We start from the raw sequence: 19638 nt of genomic DNA, 5'->3' as shown, positions 1-19638 counted from the left end.
TGTATGACTCCATACAGCAATGTATGACTCCATACAACAATAGCAATGTATGACTCCATACAGCAATAGCAATGTATGACACCATACAGCAATGTATGACTCCATACAACAATAGCAATGTATGACTCCATACAACAATAGCAATGTATGACACCATACAGCAATAGCAATGTATGACACCATACAGCAATAGCAATGTATGACACCATACAGCAATAGCAATGTATGACACCATACAGCAATAGCAATGTATGACTCCATACAACAATAGCAATGTATGACACCATACAGCAATGTATGACTCCATACAACGAGAGCAATGTATGACTCCATACAGCAATAGCAATGTATGACTCCATACAGCAATGTATGACTCCATACAACAATAGCAATGTATGACACCATACAGCAATAGCAATGTATGACTCCATACAACAATAGCAATGTATGACACCATACAGCAATGTATGACTCCATACAATAGCAATGTATGACAACAATAGCAATGTATGACTCCATACAACGATAGCAATGTATGACACCATACAACGATAGCAATGTATGACACCATACAACGATAGCAATGTATGACACCATACAACGATAGCAATGTATGACTCCATACAACAATAGCAATGTATGACTCCATACAACAATAGCAATGTATGACACCATACAACAATAGCAATGTATGACACCATACAGCAATAGCAATGTATGACTCCATACAACAATAGCAATGTATGACACCATACAGCAATGTATGACTCCATACAACGAGAGCAATGTATGACTCCATACAGCAATAGCAATGTATGACTCCATACAGCAATGTATGACTCCATACAACAATAGCAATGTATGACTCCATACAGCAATAGCAATGTATGACACCATACAGCAATGTATGACTCCATACAACAATAGCAATGTATGACTCCATACAACAATAGCAATGTATGACACCATACAGCAATAGCAATGTATGACACCATACAGCAATAGCAATGTATGACACCATACAGCAATAGCAATGTATGACTCCATACAACAATAGCAATGTATGACACCATACAGCAATGTATGACTCCATACAACGAGAGCAATGTATGACTCCATACAGCAATAGCAATGTATGACACCATACAGCAATGTATGACTCCATACAACAATAGCAATGTATGACACCATACAACGATAGCAATGTATGACACCATACAGCAATAGCAATGTATGACTCCATACAGCAATGTATGACTCCATACAACAATAGCAATGTATGACACCATACAGCAATAGCAATGTATGACACCATACAGCAATAGCAATGTATGACACCATACAGCAATGTATGACACCATACAACAATAGCAATGTATAACTCCATACAGCAATAGCAATGTATGACACCATACAGCAATGTATGACACCATACAATAGCAATGCATGACACCATACAACAATAGCAATGTATGACACCATACAACAATAGCAATGTATGACTCCATACAACAATAGCAATGTATGACACCACACAACAATAGCAATGTATGACACCATACAACAATGTATGACTCCACACAACAATAGCAATGTATGACATCATACAACAATAGCAATGTATGACACCATACAACAATAGCAATGTATGACACCATACAGCAATAGCAATGTATGACTCCATACAACAATAGCAATGTATGACTCCATACAACAATAGCAATGTATGACTCCATACAACAATAGCAATGTATGACACCACACAACAATAGCAATGTATGACACCATACAGCAATGTATGACTCCATACAACAATAGCAATGTATGACACCATACAGCAATAGCAATGTATGACACCATACAGCAATAGCAATGTATGACACCATACAATAATAGCAATGTATGACACCATACAGCAATAGCAAGGTATGACTCCATACAATAGCAATGTATGAACATTGGAAATTATCATGATTGTAACTATTTCCACTGCTATCACACTTCCAGCTTTTGAACAGCAAGGAAAACATATAACACAACAGATAATGTCAATCAATTAGTGACAAGTAAAAATAGCAAGCAAAGCCGACATCCTACATAAGCCTGCCCACACCTGCCAGTAAAAATAGGTGCAATACCCGGAACAAGCATTTGGGAACATTGAGAGATTAGAAGAGAGATCAAGAGTGGTGAATGAGGTCAGTAAACTGTTAAAACTGTATAAGAAGATTAACTCATTAATAACCTGCCTCTTATCAGCAGGTTCCTGCTTAGGTTTATAAAAATCAAAACAAATTATTACTGGTCTTGATATGCACAGGCAGCTCATATTTTATCAAGAATAGTTATAGTTAATAATTGTTTAATTAATAAGAATTGTTTTCCTTAATTTTGAGAACCATACAGAAAATATTTCTTTATTTTGTAGATTTTGAAACGTTTTGGATATTATACATTTTGGATATAAGTTTCCATACTTGTATATGTGTATACACATAGCAGACAAGCTCTATATATTAGAAGGCTTGAATATGTGCAAACTTCCTATATTACCTTGGGATAGAACACAGGTTCTCAAACTCGGTTCTCAGGACCCCAAACAGTACATGTTTTCCATGTAACCTCACAGAATCACAAGTGAAATAATTAGCTCCACCAGTGGAACTTTTAAAATGTGTCAGTGAGTAATGAATACACCTGTGCACCTGCTGGGTGACCTGGAAAACGTAAACTGTGTGGGGTCCTGAGGACCGAGATTGAGACCCTCTGGGATAGAACATGATAGAATTTAAGTTCAGCATCAGATGATATTAGGACAGAGGTTCCCAAACACGGTCCTCAAGACTCCCCAACAGTTCAGATTTTAGAGTTATCTATGGTTGAGCACAGGTGACTTAATTAGCACCTCAGTCAATTTGATTTAACCACCTGTGCTCTTCTCTCTCCAAGGCTTGAAACATTTCCCCCTGTGCATCTCCTTTTAACAACAAAGCTTATTACTAAGAATCCCATTCTTTTAGTCAACCATAAAATGGAATAAATTACAAAGGACATTTTATAGTGACATTACATATCAATTACAGTATATCACTGCTAGTTAGACATACCTTGTGATCCTGTACATGGGAGTTTAGGCTTTCTTTGCTTCGGCAGCGGTATCCTTTACTTCTTGCAATCTTTTCTTTCCCGAGAGACAATAGTCCAGATACCCCACGCAGCAGTGTGTCCATCTGTGACTTACTAACAGTTGCACTATAACATGCAGTTTGTTTCGTTCGAAAAATTTGCCAAGTATCATCCAGGACATCCTAAAATAATACATATTGTTTCTTTAAGAAAAATATGCAGAAAAGTCTACATCGGTAACACTTCAATACTCAGGAAGCGTGGTCATTACACAAAACAGCCACTAGTTGGCAGCAAAGAGTCAGATGTCATATTTTTGGACAGGTGCAAAAGTTTGGGACATGCTGAAAAACTATTCTTGGGGACTTCAGATACATATGTGTTAATGCTCTAGACCACCCTGGGATACTCTGTATTAGTAAAACATATCTGCCAAGCATCTTGTATTCTCACCTCCAGTTTGTGAATTTCCTGATTAGAACATATGGGAATTGAAAGTTTCTCTCCTCTCTCTATGAGAGATGATACTTGGCCTTCAAAGTTCTGAAGTTCTGTCTCGTACGCAGCAGCTTCCTGAGGTAATAAAAGCACATACATTAATTTGCTGACATATTCTATCGCGTACTACTAACGTACTTTTACACTTCTGTAGTGTGTTTTTAGGTTTCCATTCATAACGAATCATCAGGAACACCTCTGCCATAAGTGATGTGACTAATTCACCATGGGCTGTAGAATGTAGGGCGAGTGGAACAATAATAAGTATTCTTTATATTGACCAACTTAATAAAAATGTAAAAGTGATATAGGCTTTAGCCAGCTTTTCCACTTACTCTTCGTTTCTCCAAACCCTTCTTGACTGTCACCAACGCACTGGACACAACAATGTAAAAAGAGGCTGTCAGGTTTGGCGTTGTGGTCTTGAGTTTAGGGAAGAAGTCAGGGTGAGAGGCCTGGATATAAGAACTCTTCATCCACATATCTTGTACGTTGGCGAGACCTGGTCAATGGTGCGGAGTCTAACCTGCAGGGAGGTGTTCACCAGTGACCCCTCCATATGGATATGGGTATAGCTGCACCCTGCAGGCAGGTCACGGTCCTTTGACCAGGTATCCAAGATCCGTGGGAATAGAGGGCCTGATTCAGAGCCGCTCGTAAGCGGCGACTTGTTCGCTCTGAGCGATGTTCGCACAACTGCGCATGCGTATGGGTCGTAATGCACATGCGCAAACCAGTCATTGCGGTCGGAAATTGAGCGCTCGCAAAACAGCGAGGGGCTGCTAATTTGATTGACAGAATGTACAGTTTGTGGGTGGTAACAGGGGAAGGTGCTTGAAAACGGTGGAGTGGAGATCCGAACGCAGGCGTGCCTAACGGTCAAAAGGGCGTTTAATGGGAGTGCATAATTAGTAAAGGAGCGTCATCGACCACATCACTTGGTTGTCTTTTAGCCTGAACTGCTCGCAGTGATTGCGGTAGGAAAAACCTACCACAAGCACTGCGAGCAGTTCAGATGCCTTTTGATGTACCCGATTAATCAAATAAATACCGGAGATGACGTGTGATGCGAACGGCAAAGGGGCGTCTTTACAAAATAGCGAGCACATTTTTCGTTCGCTCGCTCAGACATAGAGGCGTCAACAAACCGCAATGAGCGAGCGCACAATTTAAATAGCCGGCCCCTTTTTATGAACGACCGTCTGCAAATAGGATCCGGGTCTGATCAGGCCCAGAGACTCAAGATATCAATGGCCCAGGGGAAGTGCCTAACAAAGGCATTGTTACACAAGGGGTTTCACAAGAAGATGGTACTTGGGGAGTACACTAGGAAATGGCCTTTGAGAAGCACACTGGAAGTGGTGTGCAGGCGCACTTTGCACCACGGGATGGCACTCGAGAAGTACACAGAGAGTGGCTTATTGAAGAACAATTTTTTCACCATGGGATGGCACTCGAGAAGTACACAGGGAGTGGCAGAGATGTAACCGCACTATCACTGGATGTGAAGCACTCAGGCAAAGATGTTAATCGCACTGCTGCTCCGGAAGACACTGGTAATTTGCACACAGGCAGAGGTGTTGGTCGCACTGTTGCTCAAAGGAGACACTGGAGACTAGACGCGAGAACCAAGGGAACCTGGAACAAGGACTCTAGTAGTTCACTAGGAGTGACAATCATTGATCAGGCAATTTCCCGGAGTCCTGGAGCCAGATATATACCCAAGGGTAGCAGATGATAGGAGCACAGCGTCAGCTGACCGAGACCAATCTCCCATTGGTTGAGATACTGTCACATGAGAGGAACTAACATGGCGGCGCCCATGACGGGAACTCCAATCCCCGACACACAAAGCCTCTGCAAGCGCCTAAGGCAGAATGCTCAACACCTCACCCGTCACCGCACCAGACGTCTGACCGCATGAGAAGTCAGGGGAAGCCGGCGTGGAGGTAAGAGATGGCTGATCCTAGGCTGAACCCCGACAGAGGCACATTGTCAGGAGTGTGAATACCTGGATCACCACTGTATCTGCTTACTGGGTATTATAGTAAGACTTTGGGGGTCTACTATATGTACTAAGCCTTGGATAGAGATAAAGGGCCTGATTCAGAGCCGGACGCTCTGACCAGAGCGCTCGCTCTGAATCAGGGCCCTCCTCCATGAAAATGGAGCGGCCTCCTGGCCGCTCGCATAGCTGTAGGTGACCACCCACAGCATATGCGAGTGGCCAAAAAGATGGTCGCGATGGTCTTGACCATAGCGACCATCAGACTTGCAACGGAGACCCTGCGGTAGGGTCTCCCTGCCACAAGCCCTAGAGTGATTTTGGCTCTATCAGAGCCAAAATCACTCCCACAAAAATCACTCCCACAAAATCACTCCCACTCCCACTAGTGATGTCAGTGGGGCCGGCTTCAGACGGTAGGCGTTCCCATGGGAACGCCTCCGTCTGGCCGCCACGCCCCTGGCACGCCCACCAAAGGGGGCATGCTGTCAATCAACATCGACAGCACGCTCCCTTTGGTGCGAGACCTGGAGCGATGGAAAGGCCTTCGCTCCCCGGGTCTCGCGCATGCGCACGACGGAGCTCCCTCCATCGTGAGCATGCGCAGTGGGGAACATCGACCCACTTGCGAGCGTACTGCCGCTGGCGAGTGGGTCTGAATGACCCCCAAAGTGTACAGAGATTTATTTATTTATTACCAGTTATTTATAGAGGGTACACATATTCCGCAGCGATTTACAGAGCATATTTGGCCATTCACATCAGTCCCTGCCCTAGTGGAGCTTACAATCTATATTACCTACCACATGTACATGCACACACATACACACTAGGGATAATTTCTGGTAGGAGCCAATTAACCTGAGATAGTACTAACCAATCAGCTCCTGTCACTTTACAGGCTGTGGGGCAGATGTATGAAGCTCTGGAAAGTGATAGTGGAGAGTGATGAATGGCCAACTACTCAGCTCCTAACTGTCATGTTACAGGCTGTCTATGAAAAATGACAGCTACAGTGCATCCAGAAAGTATTCACAACGTTCACTTTTTCCACATTTTGTTATGTTACAGCCTTATTCCAAAATGGAATAAATTAATTTTTGTCCTCAAATTTCTACACACAATACCCCATAATGACAACGTGTAAAAAGTTTTTTTGAGATTTTTGCAAATTTAATAATAAAAGAAACAACTAAGAAATCACATGTACATAAGTATTCACAACCTTTGCTCAATACTTTGTTGATGCACCTTTGGCAGCAATTACAGCCTCAAGTATTTTTGAATATGATGCCACAAGCTTGGGAAACCTATCTTTGGGCAGCTTCACCCATTCCTCTTTGCAGCACCTCTCAAGCTCCATCAAGTTGGATGGGAAGCATCGGTGCACAGCCATTTTTAGATCTCTCCAGAGATGTTGAATTGGATTCAAGCCTGGGCTCTTGCTGGGCCACTCAAGGACATTCACAGAGTTGTCCTGAAGCCACTATATCTTGGTTGAGTGCTTAGGGTCGTTGTCCTGCTGAAAGATGAACAGTCGCCCCAGTCTGAGGTCAAGAGCGCTCTGGAGCAGGTTTTCATCCAGGATGTCTCTGTACATTGCTGTATTCATCTTTCCCTCTATCCTGACTAGTCTCCCAGTTCCTGCCACTGAAAAACATTCCCACAGCATGATGCTGCCACCACCATGCTTCACTGTAGGGATGGTATTGGCCTGGTGATGAACCTAACGCCTGGCATTCACGCCAAAGAGTTCAATCTTTGTCTCTCATGGTCTGAGAGTCCTTCAGGTGCATTTTGGCAACCTCCAGGCGGGCTGCCATGTGCTTTTTACTAAGGAGTGGCTTCCGTCTGGCCACTCTACCATACAGGCCTGATTGGTGGATTGCTGCAGAGGTTGTCCTTCTGGAAGGTTCTCCTCTCTCCACAGTGGAATGCTGTAGCTCTGACAGAGTGACCATCGGGTTCTTGGTCACCTCCCTGACTAGGGCCCTCCTCCCCCGATCGCTCAGTGGTTCCGAACTTCTTCCATTTACAGATGATGGAGGCCACTGTGCTCATTGGCACCTTCAAAGCAGCAGATATTTTTCTGTACCCTTCCCCAGATTTGTGCCACGAGACAATCCTGTCTCTGAGGTCTACAGACAATTCCTTGGACTTCATGCTTAGTTTGTGCTCTGACATGCACTGTCAAGTGTGGGACCTTTATATAGACAGGTGTATGCCTTTCAACTGAATGTCCAATCAACTGAGTTTACCACAGGTGGACTCCAATAAGCGGTAGGAACATCTCAAGGATGATCAGTGGAAATAGGATGCACCTGAGCTCAATTTTGGCTGTGAATACTTACGTACATGTGATTTCTTAGTGTTTTTTTTTAATTAAATTTGCAAAAATCTCAAAAAAACTTTTTACACGTTGTCATTATGGGGTATTGTGTGTAGAACTTTGAGGACAAAAATGAATTTATTCCATTTTGGAATAAGGATGTAACATAACAAAATGTGGAAAAAGTGAAGCGTTGTGAATACCTTCCGGATGCACTGAGCGGATTGGTTGGTCGTTTATCACTCCCCACTTTATCACTTCCCAGTGTTTCATACATCTGCACCGTTTGGAAAATGGCAGTTAGGAGCTGAATGGCTTGTACTTTATCTCCATCCACTTTCTCTCTCCAAGGATTAGTACATAGACCCCTACTTCACCGGTGACCTGCAGAGAACCTGGGCAATGCGGTGGCTATAGCTATTATTATTTTATTTCTAAAGGTCTATTCTGCCTACAAGTGGGCAATGGGGGAGGTGGGTGGCAATAAAGGTTTGCTCTTCGGTCGTGCTTAAGCAAAGAACAGTCATGAGATTAAAATAAAGTTTTTAGTTGCATGATAACATACCTCATAATATTTACCAGCTGGATTTAATAAGCCCAGTCACCAAACCATGCAAGACATGTACCTAGGTCACACAAGACACGCCCTAGTTTCCTTTCTGTCATTCCCTGATCAGCTGTAGAAAAGTATTATTTGCATTCAGCCCAATTTGGAATTTCAGAACACATAAACCTCTGCTTAATGAATGTAGATAAGTTGTTATCACCTGGAGAAGTTCAGCAGCTTCGCACATGCTTCTCTTACTCAAGAGTTGTATAAAATCCGTTTTCTTTTTTAATAGGACATCGTATAACTGCCGGATGTCATTCTGTAATTTAAAAACAAACAAAAAAAAATTATCAGGGCTCAACCTTTTACATGCAGACCTGGAAGACAGACCTAGCACTCCTGCCAATAGGCCAATAACAGCAAATAATGTTTGACTGTCAGAAAGGCTTTCAGATTTGTCAACATAAAACTTGGATTCATACACTTATGTTAAATCTTTTCCCTGAGTCCACTGGGGTTGACTGGAAACACTGGGTATTAAGCTGCACTGGATCTTGGGCACTTAAAATTTGGCTCCAAATGTTCACGCAAATGTAGCCCTGTACTGCTTTGAACCACCAGTAGATGGCTGCACTTTGCTTCGGAGCATGCACAGTGCAAAAACAGAATCTGTCCGCAAAACTAACTTGCGTTTTTTACCGACCCTTTTAATTGGAATTTTTTTTCCTTTAATAGTTTCTATGTGCTTCAATAACATCAATTGCACATATAATAAAACACTCCTAATGAAGGCGTAGTATGGCCAAGGATGGTTTGAAGTATGCTTAGTAAATCTAAATACTTGACCTTATTCTGTTGACCATCTATTTCAGTCTGTTGGGCAGTGCCTTCTTACATCCTATAGGTTGCTATTTCTCCTGAGGAATAGTTTTAATTGCTAGAATAGTGTATGCCTGGTAGTATATAGCACAAGCCTAGGTCTCAAGTTTTCTTACTAAGAAATCTATTTATCAAGCAGAGAAAAACTATTTTTATTGCGTTTTGGCAAGAAATAGGGCTGATCTTCGCTCCTCAAACTATCAATTGCATGAAGAAATGTCTCCAAGTGTGCGGGAGCAAATAAAGTGCATGCGCATGCTAATCCAGGGGTTCCCAACCATGGTCCCCAAGGCACACTAACAGTCCAGGTTTTAGGGATAGCCATACTTGAGCACAAGTGACTTAATTAGTACCTCAGTTATTTTGATTTAACCATCTGTGCACAATCATGGATATCACCATAAACCAGGACCGTTAGTGTGCCTTGAGGACCGAGGTTGGGAACCACTGTGCTAATCCAATGCAGAGACACAGTAGAGGAAATAACCTTCTATTGTATAAACAGCATAAAAGAAATATGCTAAGATCTACCACATAGAAGACATCAACTAAAAGGAAAGGCTACATTATGTAGTCGCTCAAAGAAAATTATATTGCAACAGCATAACACTAATGCGGAACTCGGGGAAAAACCTCACCGGAGGGGTGAGTTACCATAATACCTCTCCGGCAGATGAGAACTTCATAAATATCGGTGAACGTGTGCTGCAAAAAGAAGGGACACTTTCTACAGGAAACAGAGAATATCGCTAAGAGACCCTTTAGTACTTTCATTTCTGCATATGTGTATTAGGCATTGTCCTTATGACGATAGTAACCCCTCATCTTTTTAACAAAATAAACTCTTAAGCTGCATACACACACAACGATTGAGTTAATGAACGATTTTAGTAAACGATTTTCTACCTTGAAAAAATTAACTAAAATCGTTTACTAAAGTTGTTCATTTACTATGTTCATTTAAATGTAATGAACGATTTTTATGAACTACAAACGATTTTTGCATATTCCCTTAATGAAAATCGTTGAGTTGACAAGTCTGACTGAACTACAAACGTGAACGCGCATGAACGATAATCGTTCATCGTTTGACTCAGAAAGTGAACGATTTTTTCAAATGATTATCGTTAAAACGATATCGTTTAACGATAATCATTAAAAAAATCGTTGTGTGTGTATGCACCTTTAGGGGTATATTTACTAAAGTGAAAGTTTTTAGAAGTGGAGATGTTGCCCATAGCAACAAATCAGATTCTATTTAACATTTACCAAGCACCTTTTAGAAGATAATAGCTAGAATCTGATTGGTTGCTATGGGCAACATCTCCAATTCTAAAAACTCTCACTTTAGTAAATTTACCCCTTACAGTTTACTTGCATATGTTTAATAAATACCAACTTTTATTTTTGGCATAGATTTTGTTGCATACAAACACAATAAAGGTATTTGGGTTTAAATGAAACAGACTGTAAAATGAACGATTCGGGGCCTGTGTCAGGGATGTACGGTAATGCCACCGCAGCTCCGAATTTGTACGTGGCTGCTGTGCACATCGGTGGCATCGCAAATCCAAATAACTGCAATCAAATACGCAGTATTCGATATAGACCAGTCGATAATCAGAGCTCTGAGTGACCCTATAGTTACTCAGAATGGCTGTCGGATCTGAGTCGCCGGAGCTGAGGTATGTCCCGAAAATGATTGCGACACACACCTGTGTTTAAGTTGCCAACCTCTGGTGACGCCCACAAACGCTCCCTATCTGTCAATCAGTTTGCGAATAAATCCTCACTAGGAGCGACAGCGATGATGAAATGACGCAAGCGGAGTGCGCTGATGAAATGACACATGCGCAGATCACCGATAATCGCTCAACTGCGTAAATATCAAAATTGCGTCCATCTCTGAATCAGGCCCTCAGTATAGTTGCAGAGTTAGGTCTACAGAATACGCCCACCAATCTTGTACTTTTCCAAAACTTTTGCATTAGTGAATACAAGCAGTCTGAGGTGTTGTCTTTTAGAGAAATGAGCTGAACGATTAAACATTACCTGGTAGTTATTATGTTTTTCCAATTCCACTTGCATTCGCTGGGATCTAGACTTGACAGTAATATGAGTCTGAATAAGCCAATCCCTTATGTCACTGTAGCACTGGGCTAGAACACCCGCATGCTCGTCCTCATGGGTAATTGGTTGTAAAAGAAATCCAGTTTTATACCCCATTTCTTCTGAGAGCGTATGTAAATCCTCCGTCAGTTTCTAGAGAAAACAAATCATTTTAGTTAACATAGTAACTTGCCTACTCTCCCTGGATATCCGTGTGACTGGCAGCATTATGGGGAGTACTACTTGGCCAGTAGACCACCCTTCCGGACCCCAATCTAACTTGTGAAGTGGGCTTGGCCTAATGACCCAAATGACGGCCTCAGACAATGCCTTTGCTGCACAGGTTGCCCCATTGTGCAGTGGTAAGCAGGACCCGATGGAGCAAACTGCATTATCAAGGCTCACGCTCTATGCAAGGGGGGTCATGATGACACAAATCATATCATCTCACAATTGCCTTTTGGACCCCTCCTCCAAGATCTCGTGAATGACAAATCCAAGAAGTAGGTTAATAACCAATGCACAGTCACTCAACTGAAATGTGAGTTATTACATTTACTTCAGCTGTTTTTACCAGTTAACTGGCGCAGTCGCATGGGATGTGACCGTGCCGTCTGGTTCAGTAAATATTTAAGTACAGTACAATTTTTAAAAACATGTTGATGAGGGCAGACTAGATGGGCCAAGTGGTTCTTATCTGCCGTCAAATTCTATGTTATTTAATTTGATTAAATTAAGAAAAATATATACTTGATGACCTTTTTGTAAACAAAAAAAAAAAAAGTCAAGTTAAGTGGATAATGAAATATGGAAACACTGAAATGCAAAAATGTGAGGCAAAGTACAGAATAGTTATGTTTCTAATGTTGTAAACCAAATATTGACTTCAATACTTCATTATAACCATTGGACTATGGACCTCATTCAGCCGCTCGCTCTGAATGAGGGCGTTCTTTTTTTTTTTTTTCTCCGGACGCTCGCAAAGCTGTGGGATACCACCCACAGCTTGTTCGAGCGGCCAGGAGACCATCGCGATAATCGCGACCATCGGGCTTGCGACGAGACCCTGGGGTAGGGTCTAGCTGCCGCAAACCCGAGTGGACTCCCTGCTCTAATAAAGCAGGAAGTCCACTACTGACATCACTAGTGATGTCAGTAACCCCTCTTACAAACGCCAGGCGTTCCTAAGGGAACGCCTGTGTTTGTCCGGCCACCCCTCTTACCCACCCACAAAACGGGGCGAGCTGTCAATCAACATCGACAGCCGCCCCGTCTTGTTGCGAGCCCCGTAGCGACTAAACTTCAGTCGCTCAGCAGTGGGCAACCATCGAGCCGCTTGTGAGCGCACAGCGCTTGCAAGCAGCTCTGAATCGGGCCCTATATACAGACAGCCACAAAGATCAAGAATTCACAAACATTTTTAAGATATTGAATGTTGGCCTTAGGGTTAGGCTGCAGGTTGGGGGAGAGTTAGTGTGAGGCTGCAGGGTGGGGAGGGTTAGGGTTAGGCTGCAGGGTGGAGGGGAGTTAGGGTGAGGCTGCAGGGTGGCGGGGGAGTTAGGGTGAGGCTGCAGGGGTGGGGGGTTTTAGGGTGAGGCTGCAGGGGGGGAGGTAGGGTTAGGCTGCAGGGGGGGTTAGGGTAAGGCTATGGGGTGGGGGGTGTTATGGTTAGGCACTAGAGGAAGAGTTAGTGGTAGGGATTAGAGATAGGAGAGGAATACTCAACGAAACGCTGCGGCATCAGAGGTCTGACCCGGAAGTAATGATCACATGACCGCCGGGACCCGAAAGACACGCTAGACTTGCCACAGCCGTCGGGAGCAGGTAAGTGACCGCTGAGCCACCAGGGACCATACTGTGTGCCGACATCTAATATATTGACATTTCATCACTGTCTACATGATAAATGTCGAAATGGTCAATGCAGACATTATGACCATGTTGACACGATGTATGTCAACATTATGACATAGCATACCACACCCACCCTAGCAAATCAACACTCCGGCTCACCTCACACATGGCCAGCTCTGAAGCAGCCTCCTCTCGCGACAGGACAGCCCTGTCCAGCATCTCCTCTATATTCTGCAGCCACTGGGAAACTGAACGCAGCCAGGCAAACCGAGCTCCATGTAGATTCCTTGCACTTCCCTAAATAAAATACAGTTGGTCAAAATGACAATACAACAGAAACACCGTAAAAGTAATTTAAGAAAGTGGAACATCTTTAGAGAGTATTATTCCTCCCTGTATAAGTCCTTAGAGAGGGCTGGCTGGTCCTATATCCACCACACTTTGAAGGCTGTGGGCATGGAAGTCCTAATCCTCCGAGGAGTTAGTGTCCTTTATTTTAACCACTTGGCTGTGGTCCTTGCCAATAGATTAAAGTCTTCTTTATGATTAACCAGGAAACGAGGCAGGGCTGTGATCTATGGGCCTTATTCAGATCTGCACTCAAATGCAGATCAGCAGCTATTTTGAAAGGAACGCAATAAAACGGCTAAACCCATCTAAAGTTCTGTATAGGGAACCCTAACTGCGGTTAGCTGCCCTAACCATGGGTTCCACGCACATTCTGCTCGCACCCTCCTGAAGATGCGAGCAGAAATGTCGGCATCGGCGGCCATCACACTCAGAAGGAGCAACAATTGAATTGCTATCGGGCACCGCTGGCTAAACAATTGAATCTCCCCCAATGTATCCTGCTATATTCACCATCCCAGACTAGGGCTTGGTTGATATAGAAATTGGCAGAGCTAATCTACACTCTGCCTTGTCCCTGTTTTTGTTAAAACCACAGCTTCCTCTTCCGCACCTGCCCCGGTCCACAACACCTATTTCCTTTGGAGACTTTTTGTTCTTGCAGATCCTCTTCTAGAGGACTAACAGTGCCTTGCAAAAGTATTCACCCCCTTAGCATTTTTCATGTTTTGTTGCCTCACAACCTGGAATTAAAATGGATTGTTTTAAGGTGTGCATCATTTCATTCACAGAGCATGCCTACAACTGTGAAGTTGTGTTTTTTTTATATTGTGAATCAAACAACATTTAGGACAACATAACAGAAAACTTCAGCATGCATAACTATTCACCCCCCTAAAGTCAGTACTTTGTCGAGCCACCTTTTGTGTCAATTACAGCTGCAAGTTGCTTTGTATAAGTCTCTATGAGCTTGCCACATCTTGCCCCTGGGATTTTTGCCCAGTCCTCAAGGCAAAACTGCTCCAGGTCCTTCATGTTGGATGGTTTCTGCTTGTCATCAAGGTTGACCACAGATTCTCAATTGGATTGAGATCTGGGCTTTGACTAGGCCATTCCAACACATCTAAATGTTTCCCCTTAAACCACTCGAGTGTTGCTTTAGCAGTATGCTTCGGGTCATTGTCCTGCTGGAAGGTGAACCTCCGTCCCAGTCTCAAATCACAGGCAGATTGAGACAAGTTTTGCTCGCTCTGAATCTGGGCGGCATTTTTTTTGTGTGCCGGCCTCCTGTCCCGCTCGCTAAGCTGTGGGTAACCACCCACAGCTTTTGCGAGCGGCCAGGTGATCGTCGCGATCATCGGGCTTGCGATGAGACCCTTGTGGTAGGGTCTCATCCATCGCAAGCCCCAGTGGACTTCCTGCTCTAACAGAGCAGAAAGTCCACCTACTGACATCACTAGTGATGTCAGTAGGGCCGCCCACAAACGGCAGGCGTTCCCTCAGGAACGTCTCTGTTTGTCCAGCCACCCCACTGCCCGCCTCCAAAACGGGGCGAGCTGTCAATCACAATCGACAGCCGCCCCGTTTTGGTGCGAGACCCGTCGCACACGCAGGAGGCGGCACATGCGCAGGGGGTAAACATCGACCTGCTTGCGAGCACATAGCACTTGCGAGCGGGTCTGAATCAGTCCCTTAACACCATCCATCTTTCCCTCGACTCGAATCAGTTTCTCAGTCCATGCTGCTGAAAAACATCCCCACAGCATGATGCTGCCACCACCATGTTTCACTGTGGGGATGGTGTTCTTGGGGTGATGGGATGTGTTGGGTTTGCGCTAGACATAGCGTTTTCCTGAAAAGTTCAATTTGGAGAGTCGCCCACATGCCTTTTGGCAAACTCAAATCGTGTCTTCTTAGTGTCTTCTTATTTTTATCACTTAGTAATGGATTTTTTCTGGCCACTCTTCCATAAAGCCCAGCTCTATGGAGTGTACGGCTTATTGTGGTCACATGCACAGATACACCAGTCTCTGCTGTGGAACTCTGCAGCTCCTTCAGGGTTACCTTTGGTCTCTGTGCTGTCTCTCTGATTAATGCCCTCCTTGCCCGGTCTGTGAGTTTTGGTGGGCGGCCCTCTCTTGGCAGGTTTGTTGTTATACCATGTTCTTTCCATTGGATGATGATGGATTTGATGGTGCTCCGGGGGATCATCAAAGATTTGGATATTTTTTTATAACCCAACCCAGAATTGTACTTTTCAACAACTTTGTCCCTGACTTGTTTGGAGAACTCCTTGGTCTTCATGGTGTGATGCCTCTTGCTTAGTGGTGTTGCAGCCTCTGGGGCCTTTCAGAAAAGGCGTGTTTATACTGACAAATCATGTGACACTTAGATTTTACACAGGTGGACTTCATTTCACTAATTATGGGACTTCTGAAGGTAATTGGTTGCACTAGAACTTTTGAGGGGCTTCATAGAAAAGGGGTGATTACATATGCACATGCCAATTTTCAGCATTTTATTAATAAAGATTCTTTTTTATATATTTTTTTCACTATACCAAATTAGAATATTTTGTGCAGATCCATCACATAAAATTCAGATAAAAAAAATTAAAAATGTACAGGTTGTAATGTAACAAAAAAAGGTAAAAGGCCAAGGGGGGTGAAAGCTTTTGCAAGGTACTGTATATGAATACTTTGTGGTCTACGGGATCTATGTACTAAGCCTTGGAGAGAGATAAAGTTCCAAACAATCAGCTCCTGACATTTTTTCAAACACAGCCTGTAAAGTGACAGTTAAGCTGGGTACACACTGAGCGATGTGTGCCCAACCGATATGTCGGCCCTCCCCCCTCTCTCTTGATTTTCCCATTCCCCATTTTACCCCTCTCGTCTCTTTATTGAAGTGGCCCTTCCTATTTACACCCTTAGATCCCACACTGTTAATTAGGGCTTTTTGGTATATGGTTTCAGTGAAATTGTATTTTCGTGCAGCGGTACTTGTTGTTTCTTACACTTATTACAGGTTGAGTCTCCCATATCCAAAATGCTTGGGACCAGGGGTATTTTGGATAACGGAATATTCCGTATTTTGGAATATTTGCATAAAATAATGAAATATCTTGGGAATGGGACCCAAATTTAAACACAGAATGCATTTATGTGTTATATACACCTTATACACATAGCCTGAAGGTCATTTTATACTATATTTTTAATAATTTTGTGCATCAAAAAAAGTTTATGTAAATACATGAAATTCATTTATGTTGCATATACACCTTATACACACAGCCTGAAGGTTATTTTATACAGTATTTTTAATAATTTGTGCTTTAAATAAAGTTTGTGTACATTAAACCATCAGAAAGCAAAGGTTTCACTTTCTCAGTCATGCTAAAAATGTTCCGTATTTCGGAATATTCCGAATTTCGGAATATTTGGATATGGGAGACTCAACCTGTATTGTGTTTCTTCGGAATAGTATAAAATGATATTTACATCCTCTTCTCCTTTTCTTCCTTCCAAGTTTTTTTAGGATTTAAGGTGCATACACAGGTAACAATTTTTTGAACGATTTGTCGATAATGACGTCGTTATCGTTCAAAAAAATCGTTCAGTTTATGAGTTATAACGATGAACGATAATCACAAAAGCGCACTCCCATTTGTAGTTTGTAGTTATCGTTCATCGTCCATTTCAGACTGTCCAACATGACGATTTTCATTAAGGGAAGGAACATCATTCGTTCAAAAAAATCGTTCAGTACACTTCAAAGAATCGTTCACTATTTCAAGGGAAAATCTGACAGAAAATCGTTGGTTACAAAATCGTTATGCGTGTATGCACCTTTACAGTTAAGAGGTAAATGAGGGATTCTCCTCTCAACTGAAAATTCTAATAAAAATTATTTACAAAATAAAACTAAAAAAAATTAGCATTTCCTCTATTCAGTCAAGAAAACCACCATAGTCCCAGCTATTCCAATCACAAGATAAAATATATTTTACCAGTACCAGCAAATTTTCCTAATGAGCACTGAGAGGATAACTGTGTCCTTATAAAGCCTATGGTTATCTATAAAAAAAATGTGCGGCAATCACTGATGCAAAGCCGCATACGGATCGCTCTCACAAAACGGAGCCTGCGCCCGTCAACGCATTTCACTGGCACAAACAGCAGTTTTATTCGCAGGTTACAAAGCAGCACTTTTTATTCATGTAGTATTCCTCCGTAATGGTACATTGGAATACATTATTCCTACCTGAGTAAGGGGATCAGTGGCTTCTTCATCGAGAGCTTCAAGTCGAGACAGAAAATGGTGCGATTCTTCTGTAAGTGGTGATTTAACTGTGCTCACTGGCAATCTCAATAGAAAGCTGATCTTAACTTCTTTTGCAACCTAATATTTGAAGAAACATTATATAACAATCGCTGAAGCATTTTTCAGAAGAAAACATATTTAGGAATTATTCTGCGTAAGATGAAAGTGGAGGGTGCAATTCCTTTTTTTTATGCTTTCAGTTCTGTGTGTTTAGTTCAGAGTTTATTAGTCTGCTAGAGACTGTTTTCATATACGTTACGTTTCCATGGCAGCATTTATATATAACTGGTGAGCCTGGGGAGGTTCACTGGGGCCTCCCGGCCAAAAGTAATCGCTTACATTAGACATATTCCTAGCCATGTTCTCATAAGACCAATACATGATTGGACGCTTGTTACTATTCAACAATTGTCCATCATAAACGATCTAAGGGCTTGATACAGCAGGGGACGCAATGCAGATATATTTACACAGATCGAGCAATTATTTGCCATTGCACATCCGTGCATGTTACATGGCGCACGTGTCGCAATTGCTTTGCGATTACGTACTCACAAAGGATCCATGTGGATCATGTGGTGAGCATTTGCGGGAGGTAACCAGGGGGAGGTTAGGTAAACACAGACGTCCCTCTCCGTTTAAACGGCGTTTCATGGGCGTGCATAAATTAGCCATTGCGACTGCAGTCGGAGCATGAGAGCTTTCTGCGTGTCAGGGGAACTGCAGTGTTTGCGGCTGGTCAGACCTGCCATACAGGCGTGACTGCTTGATGTGCGTCGATGGTACCGATGTTTACACAGGAGAGTGACATTGGACAGATATGAGAAGGCAGCAGTGGGCATCTTTATGCCGGCTGTGCTTCGGCAGGCATTAGCATATTTTCGCAGCTGTGTTCCGTGCAAAATCGCAGTTGCGACCACATTAGCGTCCTCTGCTGAAGTCCTAAGTACTGTGTAGGCTGTACAAAGCAGTTTAACCTGGAAACGCATTTGTTCAACTGGACCTGTATGTCATTTGACGACTCTTGTAGATTGTACAGATCCAAGTGTTCAAGGTACAGTATCTGCGCAGCACTCTGCTTTTCCCGTCACTATCAGCTCAGCCGTGGTCCTCTAAAGGTACAAGCAAGTTATTGCACCAAGAGATCAATTGTGATCTGATTAGAATAGCAACCAAATGCCTCTCTGCAGATCTAAAGCACGGCCCCCCTGAGGAACCAATGGAATTGTGAGGACCCTAAAATTATACTTATTATGGTAGTTTGGCAACATTTTCATAGTGGAAGGTGGACAATGAACTCTTATTCAGCAGTGAACGCAGATTCCTGATGATCGAGAATCTGCGCAGGTGCCTGACCCATTTTGCGCAAGTGCAGAACGGGTCTGCGATCCCGCACGCAGACCCTCATTGCTTGACAGTCTGCTGCTGTTTGTGGGCGGGGAGTGGGCGGCGATGGCCTCAGTTTCCCGAAAAGGGGGCGTGTTGTCGTCGTTGGGGGGGGGGGGGGGGCATTTCCTGGCCTCTTCCTCTCATCTGTGGCGGCAGGCTTGGGTGACCCTGTGTGTCACCTTAACCGGCCGATGTTCCGCAGAGCATTCGATGCTGCATTGGACA

The 19638-nt window shown here is 43.2% G+C and overlaps 1 protein-coding gene across 1 annotated transcript in view; it reads right to left on the bottom strand.

Annotated features, from left to right (window-relative positions):
• SYNE2 (spectrin repeat containing nuclear envelope protein 2) overlaps positions 1-19638 on the bottom strand; it is a 455935-nt gene that overhangs the window by 128616 nt on the left and 307681 nt on the right. Inside the window, exons 68-73 of the mRNA XM_088471237.1 lie at positions 17965-18102; positions 13510-13647; positions 11440-11649; positions 8726-8827; positions 3580-3699; positions 3108-3308 (exon numbers count right to left, since the gene is read on the bottom strand). Coding sequence (XP_088327363.1) covers positions 3108-3308; positions 3580-3699; positions 8726-8827; positions 11440-11649; positions 13510-13647; positions 17965-18102 — 909 coding nt within the window. The remainder of the gene's footprint in view (positions 1-3107; positions 3309-3579; positions 3700-8725; positions 8828-11439; positions 11650-13509; positions 13648-17964; positions 18103-19638) is intronic.

This window comes from Taudactylus pleione, unplaced genomic scaffold (genome assembly GCF_031769625.1).
Source record: "Taudactylus pleione unplaced genomic scaffold, aTauple2 ptg000113l, whole genome shotgun sequence".
In the NCBI taxonomy this organism is placed as follows: Eukaryota; Metazoa; Chordata; class Amphibia; order Anura; family Myobatrachidae; genus Taudactylus; species Taudactylus pleione.
This window is presented reverse-complemented; position numbering and strand designations above follow the sequence as displayed.